The sequence below is a fragment of the Mytilus trossulus genome, chromosome 14, assembly GCF_036588685.1.
Source record: "Mytilus trossulus isolate FHL-02 chromosome 14, PNRI_Mtr1.1.1.hap1, whole genome shotgun sequence".
In the NCBI taxonomy this organism is placed as follows: Eukaryota; Metazoa; Mollusca; class Bivalvia; order Mytilida; family Mytilidae; genus Mytilus; species Mytilus trossulus.
The window spans coordinates 11,088,391-11,112,787 of NC_086386.1; the positions used below are offsets into that span (position 1 = coordinate 11,088,391).

General features: G+C 34.1%; 1 protein-coding gene across 1 annotated transcript; it reads left to right on the forward strand.

The window, feature by feature from the left end:
- The first annotated feature begins 15,612 nt into the window (after positions 1-15,612).
- On the forward strand, positions 15,613-23,160 carry LOC134697469 (plasminogen-like). Its single transcript, XM_063559749.1, has 3 exons — positions 15,613-15,858; positions 21,180-21,344; positions 22,868-23,160. Exons 1-3 carry the CDS (start codon positions 15,645-15,647, stop codon positions 23,158-23,160), a joined length of 672 nt encoding a protein of 223 aa, XP_063415819.1. The 5' UTR covers positions 15,613-15,644.
- Positions 23,161-24,397: the final 1,237 nt, after the last annotated feature.

Consider the following 24,397-nt stretch of genomic DNA (forward strand, 5'->3'; position numbering starts at 1 on the left):
TACCAGCTGTTTAGACGTTGTATTTTATCCTAATGCCGATGTAACACTAATACTGAGTGAATAATTGCCTGGTGATCGCTTCATGTATAACAGGAGACGCCTACTTCTTGCCGCAACCGGTACTGCACCTTTTCGTAGCTAACGCAATTCTCTATTATTGTGTTTGCTATCTTTATTTGCCTCCCCTTTGTCGATTTACTAGATTGAATCATTGATAAACTACTGTCGTCTTCATTTAGAATGAAATATGCGAAATAGAAGCCTCGGTTGAAGACAAAGTGAACTCTCCTTTTTGTCGTGCACTGTGAGTAGTAGAGAGTGTTCAGTTTTAGGCCTATGAAAAAAGGTAGGCACGCTGGCACGGATAAATATGGTCATGCCCCTCCCTCCCTGTCAATCAACAGAAGTCATGACCTTTCGTTTCGATTACACATAAACTTATTTGATCATAACGATCTGTGAAAAATCTATACATTCACACGTTGTATCCAAATAAGTTCATCGGGTGAGGCTGAAAAGTTAGTGTTACCTCCTCGAACAACATTTGCCTGGTCATATAATCAAATTTGGATTCAGATCGACAATGACTTCGTCGTCGTCGTGTGGAAGTATAGGTTTTCACAGATCGAAGTGAGCAAATAAGGACATGGAGGGAATTTGGTCACTATGAAATGAGAATATAAATTGATAGTTTTTCTTCACCACTGCATCATTCGTCAATTGACCGAGATGGAGAACGCACGTTGTAACATAGAGTTAAATAAATACAGATTTGTACAGGCCAAAGAATGGAAAGACCAAATCAGAATTGATGTGCGAGAATGGGAGCTGAAAGACGGAAAGTTAATCCCAACGAGAAAGGGAATTTCTCTCTCTTTAAACAGATGGAGGTCATCACTCTGACACGAAATCCAGATGTTCGTTTATTGATACATGTAGAAACGCACTTCATCTAGATTAATTAGACTTAATTAATATCACTGATTAGCACGTAATTTCTATTCACTATTTATCATCGATAAACTGTGTAAAATATATACCAAATAAATAAATTGAGATAAATCCTCGAAATAATACGTCCAGTAGTATTTGCTGAAATTTTAGATGTCCGAAGTTCCTTTTAAATATACACGATGTCAAAATTAATTATTATGAATTAATCTGAATAACTAAAATGAAATTGAAATAAAATTATCAAATATCTCACACGATGAAAAGTAGACGAAATACAAAAATCATATATATCAATCAGCAAAGAAAACATTTATATATTTTGTCGATTATCATCAAATACACTTCAATTGTCTCCGGAAAAATATAATCTATGTTGTCTTTTTCCACAAAGGCGAAAAGAAATTAAAACTTTTTCAGATGAAAATCTTTTCATTTGAGGAACACAGCACGAAACCACTATAGAATGAAGTATACATGTATGTATGTGGACACTAAAATATAATGTTTATTTAATTTAAGCCGTATTCTAAGTATCCATACTTCCAAAATTTGCATAATATATGAAGTACTCTTATTATTTCTATGTATGAAATACGTTATTCCACACATCTAGAATTTCATCCTTTTCTGTTTATGAATGATATAGGGTGTTCCGTATTTTATGTTCGTGGGTGACAATGCCGGGACTTTCTCAAAGTTTATTCTATAACAGACAAATAATACTAGATATCTTTCTGCTTTAAATATTTGGAGGTCGACCTAGACGATAACGAACGTTGTCTGATTCATCTTTTGAAAACTAACTTTGAAAGTGACTCTGAATGACATTTGACTTGTTTTTTTACTTTTTGTGTTGGTTCCCATACATTTCCTATAGTAAAAATGGAGTCTCGAAATAGATCCATAGCTCGATTTTAAAAGACGCAAATTCTATGGTGATGACATTTAAAGGAATCAAAAACTGATGAGTTAATGAAATGAAAACGATCGAAAACGCAATGGAAATAACATAGGACAGTGATTATTTTCCAAATGAAAGTAGTTTTATTTTTCCACATCCATTTTTCAAAATGTATGAATTTTAACGTGTCGAAATTGAAAAGGTATGACATTTCATATGTAAACCTATGTCTTGTTTTTTACTTTTTGTGTTGGTTCCCATACATTTCCTATAGGAAAAATGGAGTCTCGAAATAGGTTAATAGTTCGATTTTAAACGACGCAAATTCTATGGTGATGACATTTAAAGGAATCAAAAACTGATGAGTTAATGAAATGAAAACGTTCGAAAACACAATGGAAATAACATAGGACAGTGATTATTTTTCAATGTAGTTTTATTTTTCCACATCCATTTTTCAAAATGAATGAATTTTAACGTATCGAAATTGAAAAGGTATGACATTTGATGTGTAAACATAATGTATTGTTTTTAAAAATGTATTCTTGGAATATCTTTAAAAATGATATCGAATTGTAATTGTCTAATGTTTTTGTGTCTGTAAATGATGTGTACATTTGAATAAATATATGTCATGCTGTAACATGTGACGTCTTATTAAAGGAAGGATTTGGGTGCATGAAACTTCGAAAGGTGTTTTTCAACGTCACAAAGTACCTTAACCTCGGCAAGTAGAAAAATACCTCTTGATGTTCCATGATAAACAACGTACACGATCGTTTAATCTACATGAATTTTTATTGAACACTTGACACAGACATCAACTTGATACAGACATAGATACAAAAGAAAACGTGTTCAAAGTACAATCCATGTTTTATTGTTCTTGGAATCCACGTGGTGATTGACCGGTGTTCCGGGAGTCCTAGTTTCGGTGTCTTCTTCTTGGTTCCTCCCCCTTCTGCGACTTTTTCTGGTCGGCTAAGAGTGTTTGGTATCGGTCGTAAGGTATCATAATCATTTTTTCCATCGTTATACGACGTCGAGAAGACGAACGACGGCTTCTGTTCCCTTTTGCAGAGCTTGAATTCTTTCTTTTCTCGTCGACGACTTTCTGCCCAAGATGTTGATGATCTTTTTGAATCGCTTCAGTCGAAGTTTCTCCGTGACTCGAATGAGTACCGAAGTTCGATTAAAACCACATAACACCATGCAAAGACTTTCTTGTCAACAATAAATGTATATTGTGTATAATAAAGAGCAATGAAAGCAAATTAGACACTAAATATTTATGAACATTAGTTACAAATCGAACAAAATACTAGTACCCAGAAACATCATCTATATATTATTATTAATCCATAAATAATTAGCAATGTTAATTTGTAAAGCGGTCACCAAGTTGGATTATTTTCTTTGTCATTTCATAGAATCCATCTTTGTCTGGTAGATTATTTTCTCGCCATTCACAGTTTTGTAAAAGGTTTATAAATGTATTTTTTAATTCCAATGGTATGTCTGTAAGTTTAGTGTCCCTTTTCCACAATTCTAAGAGTTCTTCGCAATCAACATTTTCCAAGGCATCGTCGAAGTATATATTCAGTTGTTCTAACTCGGACATCATGAGACAGGACTGATTTCTCTGACTGGGATGATTGTTTCTACATCCAAAACAATGTTTTCTGGTTAAAAGTCTGACTTCTTCTACCACTTTTCTAGCATATAAGAACAAGTATATATCAATCGTCATTCGGATCTCTTTACCCTCAGTAATGGTTTGTGTTGATTCCATCTCGATAGTTTATGGAGACTCTGTGAACGTTGGATTCCAACGCTGTTTATAAAGGGTTTTTGATCACGTGATGACGTGTGGGTTTGATTGGCGTAACCACACTGACAGATGTCGAAATCGGGAAATTGATGTGATAGCGAAGAGATAATTGGGTTCCCATTTTAAATGTTCTGTTTGTATACAGTCGTCTTTTTTCCCATTGTTAGGTTACACGATCCGGTGTAAAAGAATCCATTACTTATTAAATCTTTGCACTATCTGTATAAGCCAGTAGTGTAGTTCCGTTTTTTTGAACGACTAAAAACACATTCTTGGTAAATGAAAGCGATTAGAAACGACCACTGGGTGAAATGAAAACGTTCTAAAACGTAATGGAAATTACACGAGACTGGGATCATTTTTCCGTGAACTTTTAAATTTGATAGATCATTTTTCCAACTGTATTCATTTTTTCGAGTGTAAATTGTTGTTCATCTGGCCTGACGGAATGTCGAAAACTACTTTTCGTCGTTATCTCCCCTCCCTTCCTTGTCATAACGAAAAATAGTTCTTGACTTTCAAGTCTACAATAAAAAAAAATAAATCAACTCGATAGTCTGATCTACATTTTTATTCATCCACATGTTACACAGACATATTTAGAGCGTAATCCATGGTTTATTGTCTTTGGTCACTTGGTCTTTTACCGGAATTCCGGGAGGTCCTAGTTTAGGCGTCATCGTCTTTTTCTTGGATCCTTGGCCCGTCTGCGACTTTTCACGATCGGCTAAGAGTGTGTGATAGCGGTCGTAAGGTACCAGTATCATTTTCGTACCCGAAACGATCATAGTAAACGGGTGTCGAAACAGGAACGGACCGGACGGCGGTTGTTCTACCACCGCAGGCACGGGAGGCGGCGGCGGCTGTTCTACCACCGCAGACACGGGCGGCGGCGGCGGCGGGGCGGCAGCGGTATTGTTCAAAACTTTATAAGAAGGAGAGAACACGGGCTTCATCTAATCATGGACGAGTTTAATTATTCGTCAATAGCGGAGACTCGCTGGATCTCTTTCCCGAGAAAAGGGGAGGTCAGTTCTCAGTACGTTTACCTCGAACACACTTAACGAATGGAACGTGGGAGTGTGCCCTATTGGAAATGACGTTCGTGCCTACTTTCGAAATACCCACGCGCAGGGTCTACCTATGTTCCGACGTGGTGAGGGTAGAATCGTACGTCAGAGACACGTATTTACCACTACTTCAATCCGTAGCAGTGCGACGGGACGAGACGATGGAAGTCGTCTTCGAGAGACCACTCTACCGCACGACGAGAGAAGGCGAGGTGACACTATTGGAAATCACCGTCAGAGACGATAGATTACGAGTGTGTCGATTCAAGGACGATCACGTATTCTGCTTTCTGCATTTTAGAAAAAAAATTAAAAGAGGATAGCGGATTCGATATCGAAGTACATGTATAAAACATGGAATGTCCTACCTGCCATAGACGGTTTTCCAGGAGAGATGTCATGTTGAGACATTATCGCAATCAGCATGGTAATTGGGATACGCCGTCGCCGCCGCCGCCGCCGCCGCCGCCCGTGTCTGCGGTGGTAGAACAGCCGCCGCCGCCGCCCGTGCCTGCGGTGGTAGAACAACCGCCGTCCGGTCCGTTCCTGTTTCGACACCCGTTTACTATGATCGTTTCGGGTACGAAAATGATACTGGTACCTTACGACCGCTACCATACACTCTTAGCCGATCGTGAAAAGTCGCAGACGGGCCAAGGATCCAAGAAAAAGACGATGACGCCTAAACTAGGACCTCCCGGAATTCCGGTAAAAGACCAAGTGACCAAAGACAATAAACCATGGATTACGCTCTAAATATGTCTTTGTAACATGTGGATGAATAAAAATGTAGATCAGACTATCGAGTTGATTTATTTCTTTTTATTGTAGACTGGAAAGTCAAGAACTATTTTTCGTTATGACAAGGAAGGGAGGGGAGATAACGACGAAAAGTAGTTTTCGACATTCCGTCAGGCCAGATGAACAACAATTTACACTCGAAAAAATGAATACAGTTGGAAAAATGATCTATCAAATTTAAAAGTTCACGGAAAAATGGTCCCAGTCTCGTGTAATTTCCATTACGTTTAAGAACGTTTTCATTTCACCCAGTGGTCGTTTCTAATCGCTTTCATTTACCAAGAATGTGTTTTTAGTCGTTCAAAAAAACGGAACTACACTACTGGCTTATACAGATAGTGCAAAGATTTAATAAGTAATGGATTCTTTTACACCGGATCGTGTAACCTAACAATGGGAAAAAAGACGACTGTATACAAACAGAACATTTAAAATGGGAACCCAATTATCTCTTCGCTATCACATCAAATTCCCGATTTCGACATCTGTCAGTGTGGTTAAGCCAATCAAACCCACACGTCATCACGTGATCAAAAACCCTTTATAAACAGCGTTGGAATCCAACGTTCACAGAGTCTCCATAAACTATCGAGATGGAATCAACACAAACCATTACTGAGGGTTAAGAGATTCGAATGACGATTGACTTTTAACCAGAAAACATTGTTTTGGATGTAGAAACAATCATCCCAGTCAGAGAAATCATTCCTGTCTCATGATGTCCGAGTTAGAACAACTGAATATATACTTCGACGATGCCTTGGAAAATGTTGATTGCGAAGAACTCTTAGAATTGTGGAAAAGGGACACTAAACTTACAGACATACCTTTGGAATTAAAAAATACATTTATAAACCTTTTACAAAACTGTGAATGGCGAGAAAATAATCTACCAGACAAAGATGGATTCTATGAAATGACAAAGAAAATAATCCAACTTGGTGACCGCTTTACAAATTAACATTGCTAATTATTTATGGATTAATAATAATATATAGATGATGTTTCTGGGTACTAGTATTTTGTTCGATTTGTAACTAATGTTAATAAATATTTAGTGTCTAATTTGCTTTCATTGCTTTTTATTATACACAATATACATTTATTGTTGACAAAAAAAGTCTTTGCATGGTGTTATGTGGTTTTAATCGAACTTCGGTACTCATTCGAGTCACGGAGAAACTTCGACTGAAGCGATTCAAAAAGATCATCAACATCTTGGGCAGAAAGTCGTCGACGAGTAAAGAAAGAATTCAAGCTCTGCAAAAGGGAACAGAAGCCGTCGTTCGTCTTCTCGACGTCGTAGAAAGATGGAAAAAATGATCATGATACCTTACGACCGATACCAAACACTCTTAGCCGACCAGAAAAAGTCGCAGAAGGGGGAGGAACCAAGAAGAAGACACCGAAACTAGGACTCCCGGAACACCGGTCAATCACCACGTGGATTCCAAGAACAATAAAACATGGATTGTACTTTGAACACGTTTTCTTTTGTATCTATGTCTGTATCAAGTTGATGTCTGTGTCAAGTGTTCAATAAAAATTCATGTAGATTAAACGATCGTGTACGTTGTTTATCATGGAACATCAAGAGGTATTTTTCTACTTGCCGAGGTTAAGGTACTTTGTGACGTTGAAAAACACCTTTCGAAGTTTCATGCACCCAAGTCTTTCTTTAATAAGACGTCACATGTTACAGCATGACATATATTTATTCAAATGTACACATCATTTACAGACACAAAAACATTAGACAATTACAATTCGATATAATTTTTAAAGATATTCCAAGAATACATTTATAAAAACAATACATTATGTTTACACATCAAATGTCATACCTTTTCAATTTCGATACGTTAAAATTCATTCATTTTGAAAAATGGATGTGGAAAAATAAAACACCATTGAAAAATAATCACTGTCCTATGTTATTTCCATTGTGTTTTCGAACGTTTTCATTTCATTAACTCATCAGTTTTTGATTCCTTTAAATGTCATCACTATAGAATTTGCGTCGTTTAAAATCGAACTATTAACCTATTTCGAGACTCCATTTTTCCTATAGGAAATGTATGGGAACCAACACAAAAAGTAAAAAACAAGACATAGGTTTACACATCAAATGTCATACCTTTTCAATTTCGACACGTTAGAATTCATACATTTTGAAAAATGGATGTGGAAAAATAAAACTACATTGGAAAATAATCACTGTCCTATGTTATTTCCATTGCGTTTTCGATCGTTTTCATTTCATTAACTCATCAGTTTTTGATTCCTTTAAATGTCATCACCATAGAATTTGCGTCGTTTAAAATCGAGCTATGGATCTATTTCGAGACTCCATTTTTACTATAGGAAATGTATGGGAACCAACACAAAAAGTAAAAAAACAAGTCAAATGTCATTCAGAGTCACTTTCAAAGTTAGTTTTCAAAAGATGAATCAGATAACGTTCGTTATCGTCTAGGTCGACCTCCAAATATTTAAAGCATAAAGATATCTAGTATTATTTGTCTGTTATAGAATAAACTTTGAGAAAGTCCCGGCATTGTCACCCACGAACATAAAATACGGAACACCCTATATCATTCATAAACAGAAAAGGATGAAATTCTAGATGTGTGGAATTACGTATTTCATACATAGAAATAATAAGAGTACTACATATATTATGCAAATGTTGGAAGTATGGATACTTAGAATACGGCTTAAATTAAATAAACATTATATTTTAGTGTCCACATACATACATGTATACTTCATTCTATAGGGGTTTCGTGCTGTGTTCCTCAAATGAAAAGATTTTCATCTGAAAAAGTTTTAATTTCTTTTCGCCTTTGTGGAAAAAGACAACATAGATTATATTTTTCCGGAGACAATTGAAGTGTATTTGATGATAATCGACAAAATATATAAATGTTTTCTTTGCTGATTCATATATATGATTTTTGTATTTCGTCTACTTTTCATCGTGTGAGATATTTGATGATTTTATTTCAATTTCATTTTAGTTATTCAGATTAATTCATAATAATTAATTTTGACATCGTGTATATTTAAAAGGAACTTCGGACATCTAAAATTTCAGCAAATACTACTGGACGTATTATTTCGAGGAGTTATCTCAATTTATTTATTTGGTATGTATTTTACACAGTTTATCGATGATAAATAGTGAATAGAAATTACGTGCTAATCAGTGATATTAATTAAGTCTAATTAATCTAGATGAAGTGCGTTTCTACGTGTATCAATAAACGAACATCTGGATTTCGTGTCAGAGGGATGACCTCCATCTGTTTAAAGAGAGAGAAATTCCCTTTCTCGTTGGTATTAACTTTCCGTCTTTCAGCTCCCATTCTCGCACATCAATTCTGATTTGGTCTTTCCATTCTTTGGCTTGTACAAATCTGTTATTATTTAACTCTATGTTACAACGTGCGTTCTCCATCTCGGTCAATTGACGAATGATGAAGTGGTGAAGAAAAACTATCAAGTTATATTCTCATTTCATAGTGACCAAATTCCCTCCATGTCCTTATTTGCTCACTTCGATCTGTGAAAACCTATACTTCCACACGACGACGACGAAGTCATTGTCGATCTGAATCCAAATTTGATTATATGACCAGGCAAATGTTGTTCGAGGAGGTAACACTAACTTTTCAGCCTCACCCGATGAACTTATTTGGATACAACGTGTGAATGTATAGATTTTTCACAGATCGTTATGATCAAATAAGTTTATGTGTAATCGAAACGAAAGGTCATGACTTCTGTTGATTGACAGGGAGGGAAGGGAGGGGCATGACCATATTTATCCGTGCCAGCGTGCCTACCTTTTTTCATAGGCCTTAAACTGAACACTCTCTACTACTACTGTGTCTGTCTTATGCCACATTAGACCTTATTATAGTTGTAGTCTGTCAACACTGATGTTGTAAATTCGAATCTCGCAGGTACATTCGACTCCAATCTTAATTAAGTAATATTGATAGTTTTCCTGCTGAATAACATTGGTTTCGTCGGGCGCACTTTATTATCATCCACCAATAAAAACTAGTCACCCGAGACACACAATAGCTTCTTAAAAAGGCGTGAACCACAAATAAAAAACGTCAATCAATATATTTGCAAAGTTTATGCTCAGCACTTCATCATTATTTGAATACAATAAAAAAAATATGTAACAGTCCAAATGTCATATTACATAAACATAGTTCTTTATTCATAGTACAGATTATTTATATAGCTGTAATGTTGAAAGAAGGAAGTAATTGTTTCACTTGAGTAAAATATATAACGTTTGAATGCTTTTTTGCTACAAAAAAATGGATTTAACACTTTTAAAATGTATATTCTTTCTGATAACTTTTTGGATTAAATCAGTAGTTACCTCTCTGAAACGTAAGTAATAAAGTCATTATGCCACCGGTTCCATTGTAATATCTATTGATAAAATCGAAACAAATGAAAGTAGAAAATCAATTCAAACAAGAGGTTTTTTAAGAGAATTTTTGTTTTGGATTGTGTAATTCGTATTGAGATAAGTGAATCAATTGACTGCAGGGTTACAGTATAAACCTATTGACTGGGTGTGAGGGTAATAGCAAGTTTGTTGTCTCTGAGATACCAACTATTGCTCGAGGCAAAGCCGACAACAAACTTGCTTTTTTGTCAATAGGTGCTTAATTATACTGACGAAAACAGCCATTAAGTGTTTTTATATACCAAATAACTATTTTATTAAAAGTGTAAATATATCATATGAAAAAAGAAAAAAAATGTCACATAGCTTTTATACATGCACATGATGAACTATACTTTTTTTGTAATTCGTTTTATATTTATAAATATTTCATTAATTTCAATCAAGACTAGAAATACGTGTGTTAATCGTTCCGTGCTTATAATATACAGAGAGAGAACCCATATTATGAATAAGGTGCTATATTATAGATCTTTAAAAAAACCCATTTCATTAAAGAATTTCTTTCTCTTTTATAATTGCTTCTTGTATGTGGAATTGCTATCAACACAAACAGATTCCACCGTTTACAATATAAAGGTGAGTTTGACGTTGCAAATCATACTTACCAAGCAGAGTAGTCAATGACATCATTATCGTCCAATGAAAAATAAGCATGAAAAAGTACGGGAAAGATGATTATGGAACTATTAACCGGGGCAATAGTCTTTGAAACTATTGACTGGCAGATGGTTCTGTGGAATGAAATAGCACAACTATTTCATTACTCTTTGTATAAAAAAAAACATACTGAGGTATAATAAACACAGTTATTTGATTGGAACTATAATTTTTCTATAGACGTTCTGAAGGGTTCGCTATAGTAAATATATTTACATGTATATTACTGGATTTGTCCTTGAAACTCATCATTAGTGACCTATCTTTAATTTAAATATTTCCTGTATAGCAGGAGGATTGGTTTAGATGACGTAATTTGTCCGTACCAAGCAGTCTATATATGTAATACTCAGAAACGTGTTATTCCATTACCCTCATTCCGCCACCAATACCGGGCAAATGACCCCAAACGTATCATTTGAAGCCAACACGTCTCCAATTTAAAAATCCCCGAACCACTGCTGTAAGAAGCCTGACGAGCAATAACCCTGAACGATAGTAAGGCCCTGCCGGAGTCAGTTTATTAGTACAAAACTATTCATAAGGTAAATAATTAACTAAACTGTACGAAACTAATTAACTACAATTTTTGTCTCCCTTTGAAAGAGTCAAAGAGCGAGAAACAGGTTTATTTTTTTTTGCGGCGGCAGCAACCATGTATTACTTTGTGATAAGGTATAGTTTAAGGTGAACAACTAATGGACGATAAATGAAGTTTGGTATGCAGTCAAACTTGCATTGGCATATCTCATTTCATTGGAGGTTATTTGGTCCTGTCCTCCCAGTCATGGTCTATTAATTTTGAAACTTTTTCTTATTTTACATGCATTAGTTTGTGATAAGATCAGTTTATGGGATCTACTATTGGTAGGTCAGTGTTATTTGGTATACAGTTGTTAATGCGTTGGCATATTTCATTTTCATGGAGATTATTTGGTTTCACCCCTAAGTCACAATCTATTGACTTTGAAATTTTGCTTAGTTTACATGTATAATTTTGTAAAATGGTCAGTTTATGATAAATCATTTTTAGTAGTAGACCAATGTTAATTGGTATGCAGTTGTATAAACATTGGCACATCATTTTTTCATGGGGGATATTTGACCTTGCACCATCAATCATGGTTTATTGACACTAAACTTTTGCTCAATTTTCATGTATTAGTTTGAGATTAGATCACTTTACACTTTAAGATGAATGGCTAATGTAAAGTCAAGCTACTTGGTATCTTCATCACAATAAATCAAACATTTTGCACTAGTTTGTTTTCATATATTTTTCAAAAAGTGTCAAAGATAAAGAAACAGTAGCATATGTCAACATTGAGAACATTACCTTGACCTTTAACTTTGACCGTATTTTCTTAGTAAGAATCGAAAGACCTCAAATAAAAAAAGTGTATACCGCCAACGGTTAACATAACGAGAAATATATTTGGTAAAGGTAGATAAACCTATAAGATAGTGGAGTTCGTGTTGTTTCGTATTTCTTATCTATAACTGTTTATTTAAATATCCAATGTTTTTTTTTGAGTCTCGGTTTATTCCTTGGTTTTGATTGTTATTTTGTCTATTTCACAAAATCGCTTGGATTCAATTTAGCCTAAAATTCCTGGAGGTGTAAAGAAAAGGTAAATTCACAAAAATACTGAACTCCGAGGTAAATTCAAAAGGGAAAGGCCCTTATCAAATGGCAAAATAAAATGATAAAACACATCAAACGAATGGAAAACAACTTTCATATTCCTGACTTGATTTATGCATTTTCAATTGTAGAAAATGGTGGATTGAACCGCTTTTTAGCGCTAAACCTGTCACGGCTATGACAGTCGCATCAAATCACGCTATATTTAAAACGATACGTGACAAAAACTGACAAATCGGTAAAATAGTCAAAATATGTTTACAGCAGTCATTACTGTGTTACAATCTCAAAACATCGCGTGTTTGGCTTCGGGAAATATAAACGTCACATAGGAAGAAATGTTTTCGTTAATTGATTGATTGATTGCGTGGAAGAAAAAATAAAATCAGAACAAACACAAAAAGGTTTTTCCTAAAAAAAGTCCAAAAAGTAAAAAAAATAGTCAGCTTTTCAGCGTAGAAAAAGAAAAATTGAAATGACCATTCACATACAACATCAAAGGATCTTTCAGGTCACAATATTCGAAGAAGTTCACAGAGTCATTATCATGTTACAATTCCCCCATTATACTAATATTTACATCTAAGATGTTAAGTACACCCGCCTGCTCTTCTGACGTGCACTTCCAATATAGAAGTATCACATGTTCGTGATTATAAAGATTTACAAGTTGTGTCTGTGTAGATTGAATTATAAATGATAAGTGTTTTTACTGAGGAGGTTATCCGTTGAAAAGTGTTATTCTACTTTTATTGTACAATTTAAGGAAAGGGCGTCTTAACTTTTGTAAATGTTTTTGATGGTGTTCTTGATCTATTCTGATTCAATGTTAATATCGGGATATGGTTGTTCTTATTTGTTTATTAACTTAATTTCAAAAGTGTTAATCTTTGATGCATATCAATCGATTCCTTTGGATTCAACCCCTCACCCCACCTTTTAAATTCACTTATCTAGCTGCATACATTTGCGGATAGCTGTTATGTTCCATAGAGGTATACAGGCAATTAACAAAATGATTGAATTGGTACTCCAGGAATATATTTTAATTGCATAATTTACAGCAAATTTTACACATAACTACTATACCTTCCGAGCTCGTCAATTGTCATTTTGGGAGGGAAATGATAATTTAAAATAGATTTTTTTAATTTCAATTCATTATGGCACCCTCAACGGAGTTTGGGTGACGTATTGTTATTCTACGTTTCTTTTGTTTCCTTATTTTTCATCTTTTTCCACACATTTTGTTCGCATAAGTTCTCGGAATTATTAAAGTTGATGGAACTATGCTATATTGTTGACCATCATACGAAGTTATTTAACTGACTTTGGAATGGTAAAGATGGCTGTCTTTTCTATGGAAACAGTAAAAATCCTAAAATAGTCAAAGAGTTCAAAACTGGATAAAATTTCAAGGAAAAAGTAACTGGTAGAAACAGAGTTAAATTTCAAAATGGCAGCCGTTACCATGGAAACAGAAAAAATGTGCAACACTTCAAAATGCTCCAAACTTACTGAACCTTTATAAAAATGTTACTTGGCATGTGTAGATACGCTCTTTGGTTTTTCTTTTTTTTTTAAATGACTGCCGTTATCCTGTCAATGGGACAACGAGGGCGCCATTCGTTATTGCAAGCAACTACAAATCTAATTTTTATTGTTTCTATTTACTAGAACGTTTTCTTATATATTCATGATTATATATAGCGTCCTTGCTAAAATGGAATAAACATTGAAAAGATAAGGTTTATAGTGTTTACATGGAACGTAATTATTTCACTGAATAAACTTGTGTTGTTAATAAGGAATTGACATGGCAAATTTGTGGTACGTTCAGAGCGCTTTTCCGGATTTATCTTCTACAACGAACAAATTAGGATGAATGAAACTGGAAAACACGCGGAACCATATAACCGAGGAAGACCTACAAAAATCAATCTAAAATCAACTTATTCTGTGGAAGCCTGAACGAAATGTTCAAATGTTACTGTCTGACAATTTGGGAATGTGTGTTATGTTTATGTTGATGCTGAATTGATTATGCCCTCTGTGACTAGTAGTGCGTAAGAGTAAAGATACATAAAAAATAATATAAAAATAAAAAAAGATGTAGTATGATTGCCAACTAGGAAATCAATGTAATTCATTGCAACCAATGTAATAAACAGTTATACAGCACACATTGTCTTAAATAAAAGTTCCCCTCGGCTCCATGATATATATGTACCAATATCTTTGATTATATTTTTTAAACCCATTTAAAACCTAATTGTCTTTATTGCATTTGAATAAAGAACATCCATATTCCTTTTTTTATGTTTACAGTATGTGTTTTACTGCTCGTTATTTCATCTGATAGTATTGTATGTATTTGGATGTATAGTATACATTTTATTCTACAGAAACGGACATGTCAGAATTATGCCCAGATGGAACGTTTGGTTATACATGCATTTACCGATGTCGATGTAATGAGGACAAAGTATGCGACAAGAAAACAGGAGCATGTCCTGGAGGGAGATGTGCGGAGGGATTTTGGGAAACACATTGTCAATTTTGTAAGTATTTCCTAATGTAAAAAAATGGTGCTAAATGGAATTCCTCTGTCTGACATCTTAACCTATTTTGTAAGGTGCTAAGATTTTACATGTACAATGAATACTTGATTTACTTTTCAAATCATGTCGATAACATTTAGTTTAATCTATGAGAATCGATTTTGACATAATATCATAAATGCATTATATCATGGTTTATTTTTTATCATGTTATTTGTTAATAGTCAGAAAACAAAGCTTTAAAATTATTTGACTATCAAACCAAAGGGGATTGCGAATGTGATGGTCTTGTACGAAGATATAATTGGAAAATTAATGAAATCCAAAAGAAAATAGACGAATGGGTATGACCATTTTGCAATGAAATTGAAATATGTACTGCTATTGTTCACCTTAGATTTTTATCTAGTATTTGTTATTTTAACATTGTAATCAGGCAATATATACAGCAGGATTTTTAAGGTTTTATATAAACAGCAGTAGTATATATTCTCGCGTGGCCAACAAAGAAATAAGAAACTGTTTTATTGAAATGTGAAAGCTTACCTGTCCTATATAATGATAGTGATAAGAATTTAGCTTGTATTTTAGATTTGAACTTAAATTTTATGTAACATATACTGCTTATATAATATAAAAACAAAGCTGCTAGTGCACCACGTTATTTTTATTCATCTACTAACAGCAAACGACTGCTATTATAATGGCGAAATTTACGATTATATGGGAACAAAAGCAGTTACTGAATATAATAACACCTGTCAGAGATGGGAAATGCAGGAACCCCATCGTCATACTTATAAAGTGACAGATTTTCCGGATCTGACGATGCCGGAAAACTACTGCCGAACTACAAGAGATTCTGTTCGACCCTGGTGTTACACGACGATACCGGACAAAGAACACAGATGGGAATATTGTAATATAAGTAGTTGCAGTATGTATTTAAAACGTAGCAGTGCTTCACTTAGCACTTTAGACCTGGTATAGAATGTTATGTTTTTTTTATACTATTCAGATCATTGTGAGAGTATTTGCTATAAAAAATATGCAACAAAATAACCGAACCCGAAGGAAAATTCAAGTCCCTTAACAATTAACCGAATTAAAGCTCAAACACATTTAACGATTGGAAATCATCGGCCCTATTCCTTGCTTGCATTGATTCAGTTTTGAAAATCTGGTTATAACACTACCTTAACTTCTCGCATTTGTATGCCAGTCGTAGAAAACTCAATTATATTTTACATATATACATTAGCTTGTGTTTTTATGCTACGTGTACACTTTATTTTGTTTTGATGTAATACAGTTAAAACCGGTAATGGGGAATATATCAAAGAGTAAAATACACGACCATAGAGCAAACATTTACCGAAGTCCACCAATTGGTCTTCAATATAGCGAGAAACTCCCGCAAGAATAAACACTGCCTAAATGTTAAAATGTGTATTAGAGTAAGACAGATCCCAGTTCTTATGTAGAGTATGAACTATTCAGTGAATCGCAGAGAAAGCTTATGATGAATGCCTTGATGTTATAGCATGTTGGAAATAAAACTCACTTTCAGAGGTAGACTCAGAATGTCATAGCTGTTATAATATACTCTACGGTGAAAAATTTAAAGTCTTTTGAACAATGCATGAGCGTTTTTCACGATTAAAGTCTTTTGAATAATGCATGAGCGTTTTACACGACTTTTGACTTTGTTGTATATTTTGTTTTGGGATTGAGATTTATATTACTGCTTCTATGGATGAAACGTAAACAAAATTTAAATGTCCATGATCCCTACGTATTAAGTGATCAGAACACTACCAAGCTTATGATAAAACCTATTGACAAACAAACTGTATACACATATTCGATCATTGATCTAAATAACTACAAAACAAATAATTATGTTTTACGTTCAAGATATATATTATTTGTAGGGTATTTGATGTTTAATGTAAGGGACACAAGCTGTCAAATTCGTGTTCACTGATTTGACTCTAATTCTCATACTTGATTTATATCAATGTATAACATTTATCCAAATAATCAAAAGTCTGATATAAACAATTTACAGGGCACGGGCTCAATTATATGCAGCGTGTATATTAGTCTATACGTCATAGTGACCTGCCGAGTGGACCTCCGATGACCATATAAGCGATACAAACATAGATATAGATCTAACAAGATATCGAAATTTTGCCATTGGAATTTTTCTAGGTCTGCTTAATATCGTGTTAAAAATTTATGTAATCATCGTTTTAACCTGTATACAAATGTTTTTTGTTTGTTGTTTCAATCAAATGATTTACCTTTGTTTCACTTTCAATATTGACATTCTTATCCTTTAAAGGAGCACTTGCTACGAGATACATACAACATTTAAAATTATAATTTTGTTCATTAATGCAAGTGAAATAGTGAAATAAAATTGATTCGCTATTATCAGCCATTTTGTGTTCAAATTTTTTCAAAGCGAATTTAGACACATCAATGATGAATTATCCACTTATCCACTTGCAAGTTGTTTATTTGTGTATTTCTCAGTCTTGAATGTTCTTGCCTTTATTTGTACTGTAGTCTTGTCATGTTATGTTGTCATTTTAATGTTTTATTTAACATTGCCATTAAAGCGCGAGATTTAGCTAGCAGCAAAACCAGTTTCAACCTCACTTTTTCTTAAAACGTCCAGTAGCAAGAAAGGAAAACGAAAGTTGTTATCGTAAAGTTCGTTTCTGTGTGTTGTATTGTCGTTTGTCTTTTATTGCACATTGAGTGTTTCTGTTGTCTATGTGACTTTCGAACATCGGCATATTACTGTTGCCTTAATTTACAACACTTAATCAAAATAATTATTGGCCAGGAACGATACTCATGTCTTTTACTGATGAATGATTCAATAATCGGTCATGAACGATGGTAAGGTCTCCTGTTATAACATGGAAACTGGGGCCATAAATGTATTCAGAATTTCTGATATTCCATGACATAGGTGTATTGTTACTAATATTTACATCTTTTCCAATTATTCAACACATACTTCCAGTTAGATTTTTTTGGTAAACTTTACAAAAAAGAGGGAATTCTGTTTTTAAAATAGACAGGAGTTTATTGTTTATTAGAATAGCAGAATTAGCCTTAAAAATACCTGAAATATTTACAAAATTAAAACCTTGATAGGCATATTTATTTCTAGTAAAATGATTTTTTATGATCTTCAATGTAAATATAAAAAAGAAGATGTGGTATGATTGCCAATGAGCCAATGAGACAACTATCCACAAAAGACCAAAATGACACAAACATTAACAACTATAGGTCACCGTGCGGCCTTCAATAATGAGCAAAGCCCATACCGCATAGTCAGCAACAAAAGGCACCTATAAGACAATGCAGAAAATTCGAACGAGAAAACTAACGGCCTTATTTATGTAAAAAAAATTGAACGAAAAACAAATATGTAACACATAAACAAACGACAACCACTGAATTTACAGGCTCCTGACTAATAACAGGCACATTCATAAATAATGTGGTGGGGTTAAACATGTTAGCGGGATCCAAACCCTCCACCTAACCTGGGACAGTGGTATAACAGTACAAGATAAGAACGAACTATAAACCTCAGTTGAAAAAGGCTTAACTCATCAGATGGACAAAAATACAAGTAGACGTGGCCGGGTAATTCTACATCCCGACACAAAAAGACACAATGAACAGATCTGAGAGTACTCTCAATTATCTGACAGCTAGTTCAAAGCCACTAACAACTAATAAAATTATCATGCATCTAAGTGTAAACTATCAATCTGTACACATCCAACATCCAATGAATTTAGTGTAAAGACGTCATTTGACAGTCAGAAAAAAAACACGACCTTGTGCAATGCCAAGTTACAGTATCGACAGATTGTAGATCCATGAATATGTATACGTATATAACATACTAGTAATATTTAGTTACCTTTTAATTTACTGATAACAAAATCAATATTTATCCCAAATCTTTATATCTATGGAACAATTTAGTAAAGGTTTTAAGTAATTTATGGTAACGATACCCCTGGTTTAATAGTTTACCAGTAATACATAGGTTGCGGTCGTTAAAATCAAAAACGTCACAACAGACACGGGCATAGCGAACAAGTTGTGAAATATAAACACCGTGAGATGGTGCCAAAGAAACATCACCATGAGTTTCCCCGTTCTAAACCGAAATATCTAAATCCAGGAATGGACAGTTATTACCGAATAAATTTGATTTATTTAAAGTAAGTTTCTTGGGGTAAATTTCAGAAGTATATTGTGAATTACAGGCTTCTGACTTGGGACAGGCACATACATAAATAATGTGGCGGGGTTAAACATGTTAGCGGGATCGCAACCCTCCCCTAACCTGGGTCAGTGGTATAAAAGTAGAACATAAGAACAAACTATAAACATCAGTTGAAAAAGGCCTAACTCATCAGATAGACAAAACATATAAGTGAACGTAGCCGGGTACTTCCACATCCCGACACGAAAAAAACACAATGAACAGATCTGAGAGTACTCGCAGTTATCTGACAGCTAGTTCAAAGCCACTCACAACTAATAAAAAAATCATGTCTCTAATACTAAACAATCAATCCGCACACATCCAACATACAATGGATTTAGTGTAAAGACGTCATAAACAGCCAAAGAAAACATGACCTAGTGCAATGCCAAGTTACAGGTATCGACAGATTGTAGATCCATGAACATGTATATGTATATAACATACTAGTAATATTTAGTTAGCTTTTAATCTACTGATAACAAAATCAATATGTATACCAATAATAACAATATTCAATGATCTCATTACAGTGTTGAATATGTTACCTTTTAGAATAAGTTTATTTAAAGGAGAAACAAGTTTACATGGATCATTTCTAATTTTTCGGGCACTGTTAACAACATTTTTGTAAAAATGAGGATGTGCTATTCCGTTTTAAATAAGTTTTCTACAGGTACAAGCAAACTTCAAAATCAAATCTTTATATCTATGGAAAAATTACTAAAGGTTTTAAGTTATTTCTGGTAACGATATCCCTGGTTTAATAATTTACCAGTAATACATAGGTTGCGTTCGCTAAAATAAAAAACGTGACAACAGACACGGGCATAGCGAACAAGTTGTTAAATATAAACACCGTAATATGGTGTCAAAGGAACATCACCATCTAAAAATGAAAAATAACAATAGGAAACGAAAAATCGTCTCTTTTGTCGTAAATTTTAGTGTGTAGTTTCCAGTTTAAAACCGAAATATCTAAATCCAGGAAAGGACAGTAATTACCGAATACATTTGATTTATTAAAAGTAAATTCCTTGGGGTAAATTTCAGCAGTATATAAAGACTTTTGGGAAACAATTTAGAATAACCGTGCAAGGGCTGTATAGCCAGTCAAGGTCGTTAAAAACTTCCATTTGTTGTATTTAGAATTACAATAAGAACCATAATTTGGATGATTTAATAATTAGGACTGCAATAGTGAATTGTTTAGAAATGTTCTTAATTTTAATTTAATTTATTAACATGTAAAGAACAGAGCTTGATTAACAGATAATATCTGTCGTTGGGATTTCCTTTAAATGGTAGTTAGGGCCGAAACATTTGTACTGTCTGTGATTATGATTTATTCTACGCCCATGAGAACGGTTTATACAAACTTTAGAACCTATATACAAAATGTAAACAGAAGCCTCGTGAAATCATCATTAAGACCGCGAGGAATGACCTGTCTGTCATTTTATAATCCAATTAAGTTCAATTATTTTTGTTCATTGTACAAACTGTGAATGTTATTCCCAAAGCTGATCTGTTCCTACTTCGTAAAATTGAACAGATGTTGAATATTTATTAGGATAATTGTGCTTCTTAATAAATGATACTTTTGAATTTTTCGGGTCTTTTAAAACACCAAAAGTGTTCTTGTGTGCCTTTAGATAATAAGCGTTTCACCTACGTACTGAAAACCGCATCCCGGTTTGTTTCAAGTAAGTGAATAGATAACATTGCTAGTTTTTCAATTTATCAGTTTCAAAATTTAGGGAAAATGTATGATCATTATACGTGCACCTTCCCGTATTGGAAAGACGGGGACATGTTAGCATTGTTGATTAAATTTTAATAAAATAAAAGTCCTTGTTTTTTTGGTTAGTTTTAAGTATTTGTCCTTTTTATATTTTTTTATCTTTAATATAGTCATTGTGATAAATATTTTTTTTCGACAGAAATTGACTTGTCAGGTTTATCGGAAGTTTGTATGGATGGAATGTTTGGCTATAAATGCTATTTCCAATGTCAATGTCACATGAACCAATCATGTAATAAAAAGACGGGAAAATGTCCTAGCGGGAGATGTGCGGACGGATTTTGGGGACCAGGATGTCAGCTTTGTATGTTCTTTATAGCTTCATTTATCTTTAATATTACAAACTGTTGCATGCGCAAAACAATATCTTTAAATTTCAAGAATATTTGGTGATATTTACATCAAAGAAGGCCAACAAATGATAAAATGTAAATTGGTATTGATAGAATTAATTTATGTTGTGTAGAACAGTTGGTGTCAACTTATCTCTAAAGGTTTCAATTGTATGACATGCTACCACAACTTGCTGTAATATATATGTTCTATTGGATGTTGTTTTCGGGAAAAATTGACCATTTGTAACTGTCTTTTGATGCGGATATTTGCCGAAATGTTTGGGTATGTAATTGTCTTGTTCTAGCTAGTACCTGATGGTATAAAAACTAGTGATGGAATTGCGAGTCCATTGATGACTTTGTAGAATATAATTAGTCTGGTATTGAGGCGTCGTTCAGTAAGTGAGAGCCATTGTAGATCGTGTCATATAGATGTAACACCACTGGTGTTTTTGAAGTTGCTACATACATAACGGGCCGCTAGCCTTTGTACCATTTCTAGCTTATATTTTTATTCTGCTCTGAGTGGATTCCATAACATACAGGCATATTCAATTGTTGGTCTTACTATGAATTGGTTTGCACGGGATTTTATATTGGTGTTAGATACTTGTTTGGTTTTATAAATATATATTTGAATTTTCTGTTTGGCTTCATTACTTTTTGGATATGAGCGTCACTGATGCGTCTTATGTAGACGAAACGCGCGATTTGCGTATTAAATAAACTCATCATAGATACCAGGAATAAATTGTGTGTATACGCCAGACGAGCGTTTCGTTTACAAAAGACCCATTTGTGACGCTAAAAAATAGAACGAAGTTGAAGAGCATTGGGGACCAAAATTCCTAAAAGTTTTGCCAAATACAGCTAAGGCATCAATGCCCGATGTAAAAAGCCTTAGTATTTCAAAACAATTAAAATTTATAAGCATTTAATTTATAAATATAATCATATCAATGATATTTCATGACAGGACAAAAGGTACTGACTATTGGACTTATGATACCCTCGGGAAATAAATCTCAACCAGCAGTGTCATCGACCCAGTGGTTGAAAATAAACTCATCATAGATACCAGGACTAAATTTTGTGTATACACAAGATGCGCGTTTCGTCTTCAAACGACTCATCTGTAACGCTCGAATCCAAAAAAGTTAAAACGGCCAAATAACAAAGTACGAAGTTGAAGAGCATTGAGGACCAAAATTTCTAAATGTTTTGCCAAATACAGCTAATTATAATCCTGGTAACTTTTGCAAGTAAGCAATATATATAGCAGTATTTTCAGAGTTTTTTAAACAGGCATTGCACACATCCTCGCGAAACCAGAAAAGAATTTTATAATTCGTGCTGAAATGCTATCTTTTCCAATAGAATAATAATGATCATAATTGTGTATGTATTTAAGTTTTATATTATGCCACATCTTGTACTTAAATGTAAAAACCTGCCAGTATGCACCATAATTTTTGTGTACATCTACTAACAGTAAACAACTGCTATTATAATGGACAAATTTACGATTATATGGGAACAAAAGCTGTGACAGAAAATAATAAAACCTGCCAGAGATGGGAAATGCAGGAACCCCATCGCCATAATTATATAGTGACTGATTTTCCGGATCCGACGATGCCGGAAAACTACTGCCGAGCTACAAAGGATTCTCGTCGACCCTGGTGTTACACGACCGACAAAGACAAGAGATGGGAATATTGCAATATAAGTCACTGCTGTACGTATATAAACATGTGCTTTCTTATACTACGTAGATCTATGTGAATGTCTTAGCTATTGTACGTTTTTACATTGCATTGTGCCTTAATACTGCATATAACAACATAGTTATGACCTAAGCATACATATTGTCTGAATATTTCAAATAAAATTGAGAATGGAAATGGGGAATGTGTCAAGGAGACAACAACCCGACCAAAGAAAAAAAACAACAGCAGAAGGTCACCAACAGGTCTTCCATGTAGCGAGAAATTCCCGCATTCGGAGGCGTCCTTCAGCTGGCCCCTTAACAAATATATACTAGTTCAGTAATAATGAACGCCATACTAATTTCCAAATTGTACACAAGAAACCAAAATTTAAATAACACAAGACTAACAAAGGCCAGAGGCTCATGACTTGGGACAGGCGCACAAATGCGGCGGGGTTAAACATGTTTGTGAGATCTCAACCCTCCCCCTATACCTCTAGCCAATGTAGAAAAGTAAACGCATAACAATACGCACATTAAAATGCAGTTCAAGAGAAGTCTGAGTCTGATGTCAGAAGATGTAACCAAGAAAATAAACAAAATGACAATAATACATAAATAACAACAGACTACTAGCAGTTTACTGACATTCCAGCTCGAGATTTCAATAAAACTGACTGAAAGATTATGATTTCATCATATGAACATCAGGCACAATCCTTCCCGTAAGGGGTTTAGTATCATGCCATCATATCATTTATGTATACACATCACAGTTACAGTTAAGGCCAATATTTCATGATATATTCAAAAACTCTATTTTTGAGTAAATTTCATTAACATCCCTGGAGATAAACCAGATTTTGTGAAATCCTATATATCTTCTTTTTTTCACCCAATATAAGTTACATTTGTGTAAATAGACCATGCGATTTCCTATTAGAGCTCCTTTGATGACTAACTCTGAAATTTTTACGATGACATCTTGTAAAAAATTAATATTCTTCAATGGATAGCTCACATGAATTATTTTTTATTCCCAAAGTTCAAAACAATTAGCTTCGTGCCATCTTTTAAACATGTTGTAAATGTAAGCACTGAACTTCTAGATTTGTACTAAACCTATATACCTCTCCTCCCATTACTATGGATCTTCTTAAATTTTCAATGTTGCCGCTATCCATGTGTATTTATACTGGCAACATTTTCAGTTTCTTTCTCTATGAGAAAACAAAGAGATCATGTCAGAGACTCAGTATGTTACCAAAACAAAATATATATGTAGGAGGCATGGTTTGTGAAACAGCTGTA

Excerpts from the sequence above, each read along its gene's own strand:
- LOC134697469 (XM_063559749.1), top strand. The coding sequence starts at position 15,645 with ATGGGAACAAAAGCAGTTACTGAATATAATAACACCTGTCAGAGATGG. Across the intron at positions 15,859-21,179 it reads TTGTAATATAAGTAGTTGCA|AAATTGACTTGTCAGGTTTA; the intron begins GTATGTATTTAA and ends TTTTTTCGACAG. Across the intron at positions 21,345-22,867 it reads GGGACCAGGATGTCAGCTTT|TAAACAACTGCTATTATAAT; the intron begins GTATGTTCTTTA and ends ATCTACTAACAG.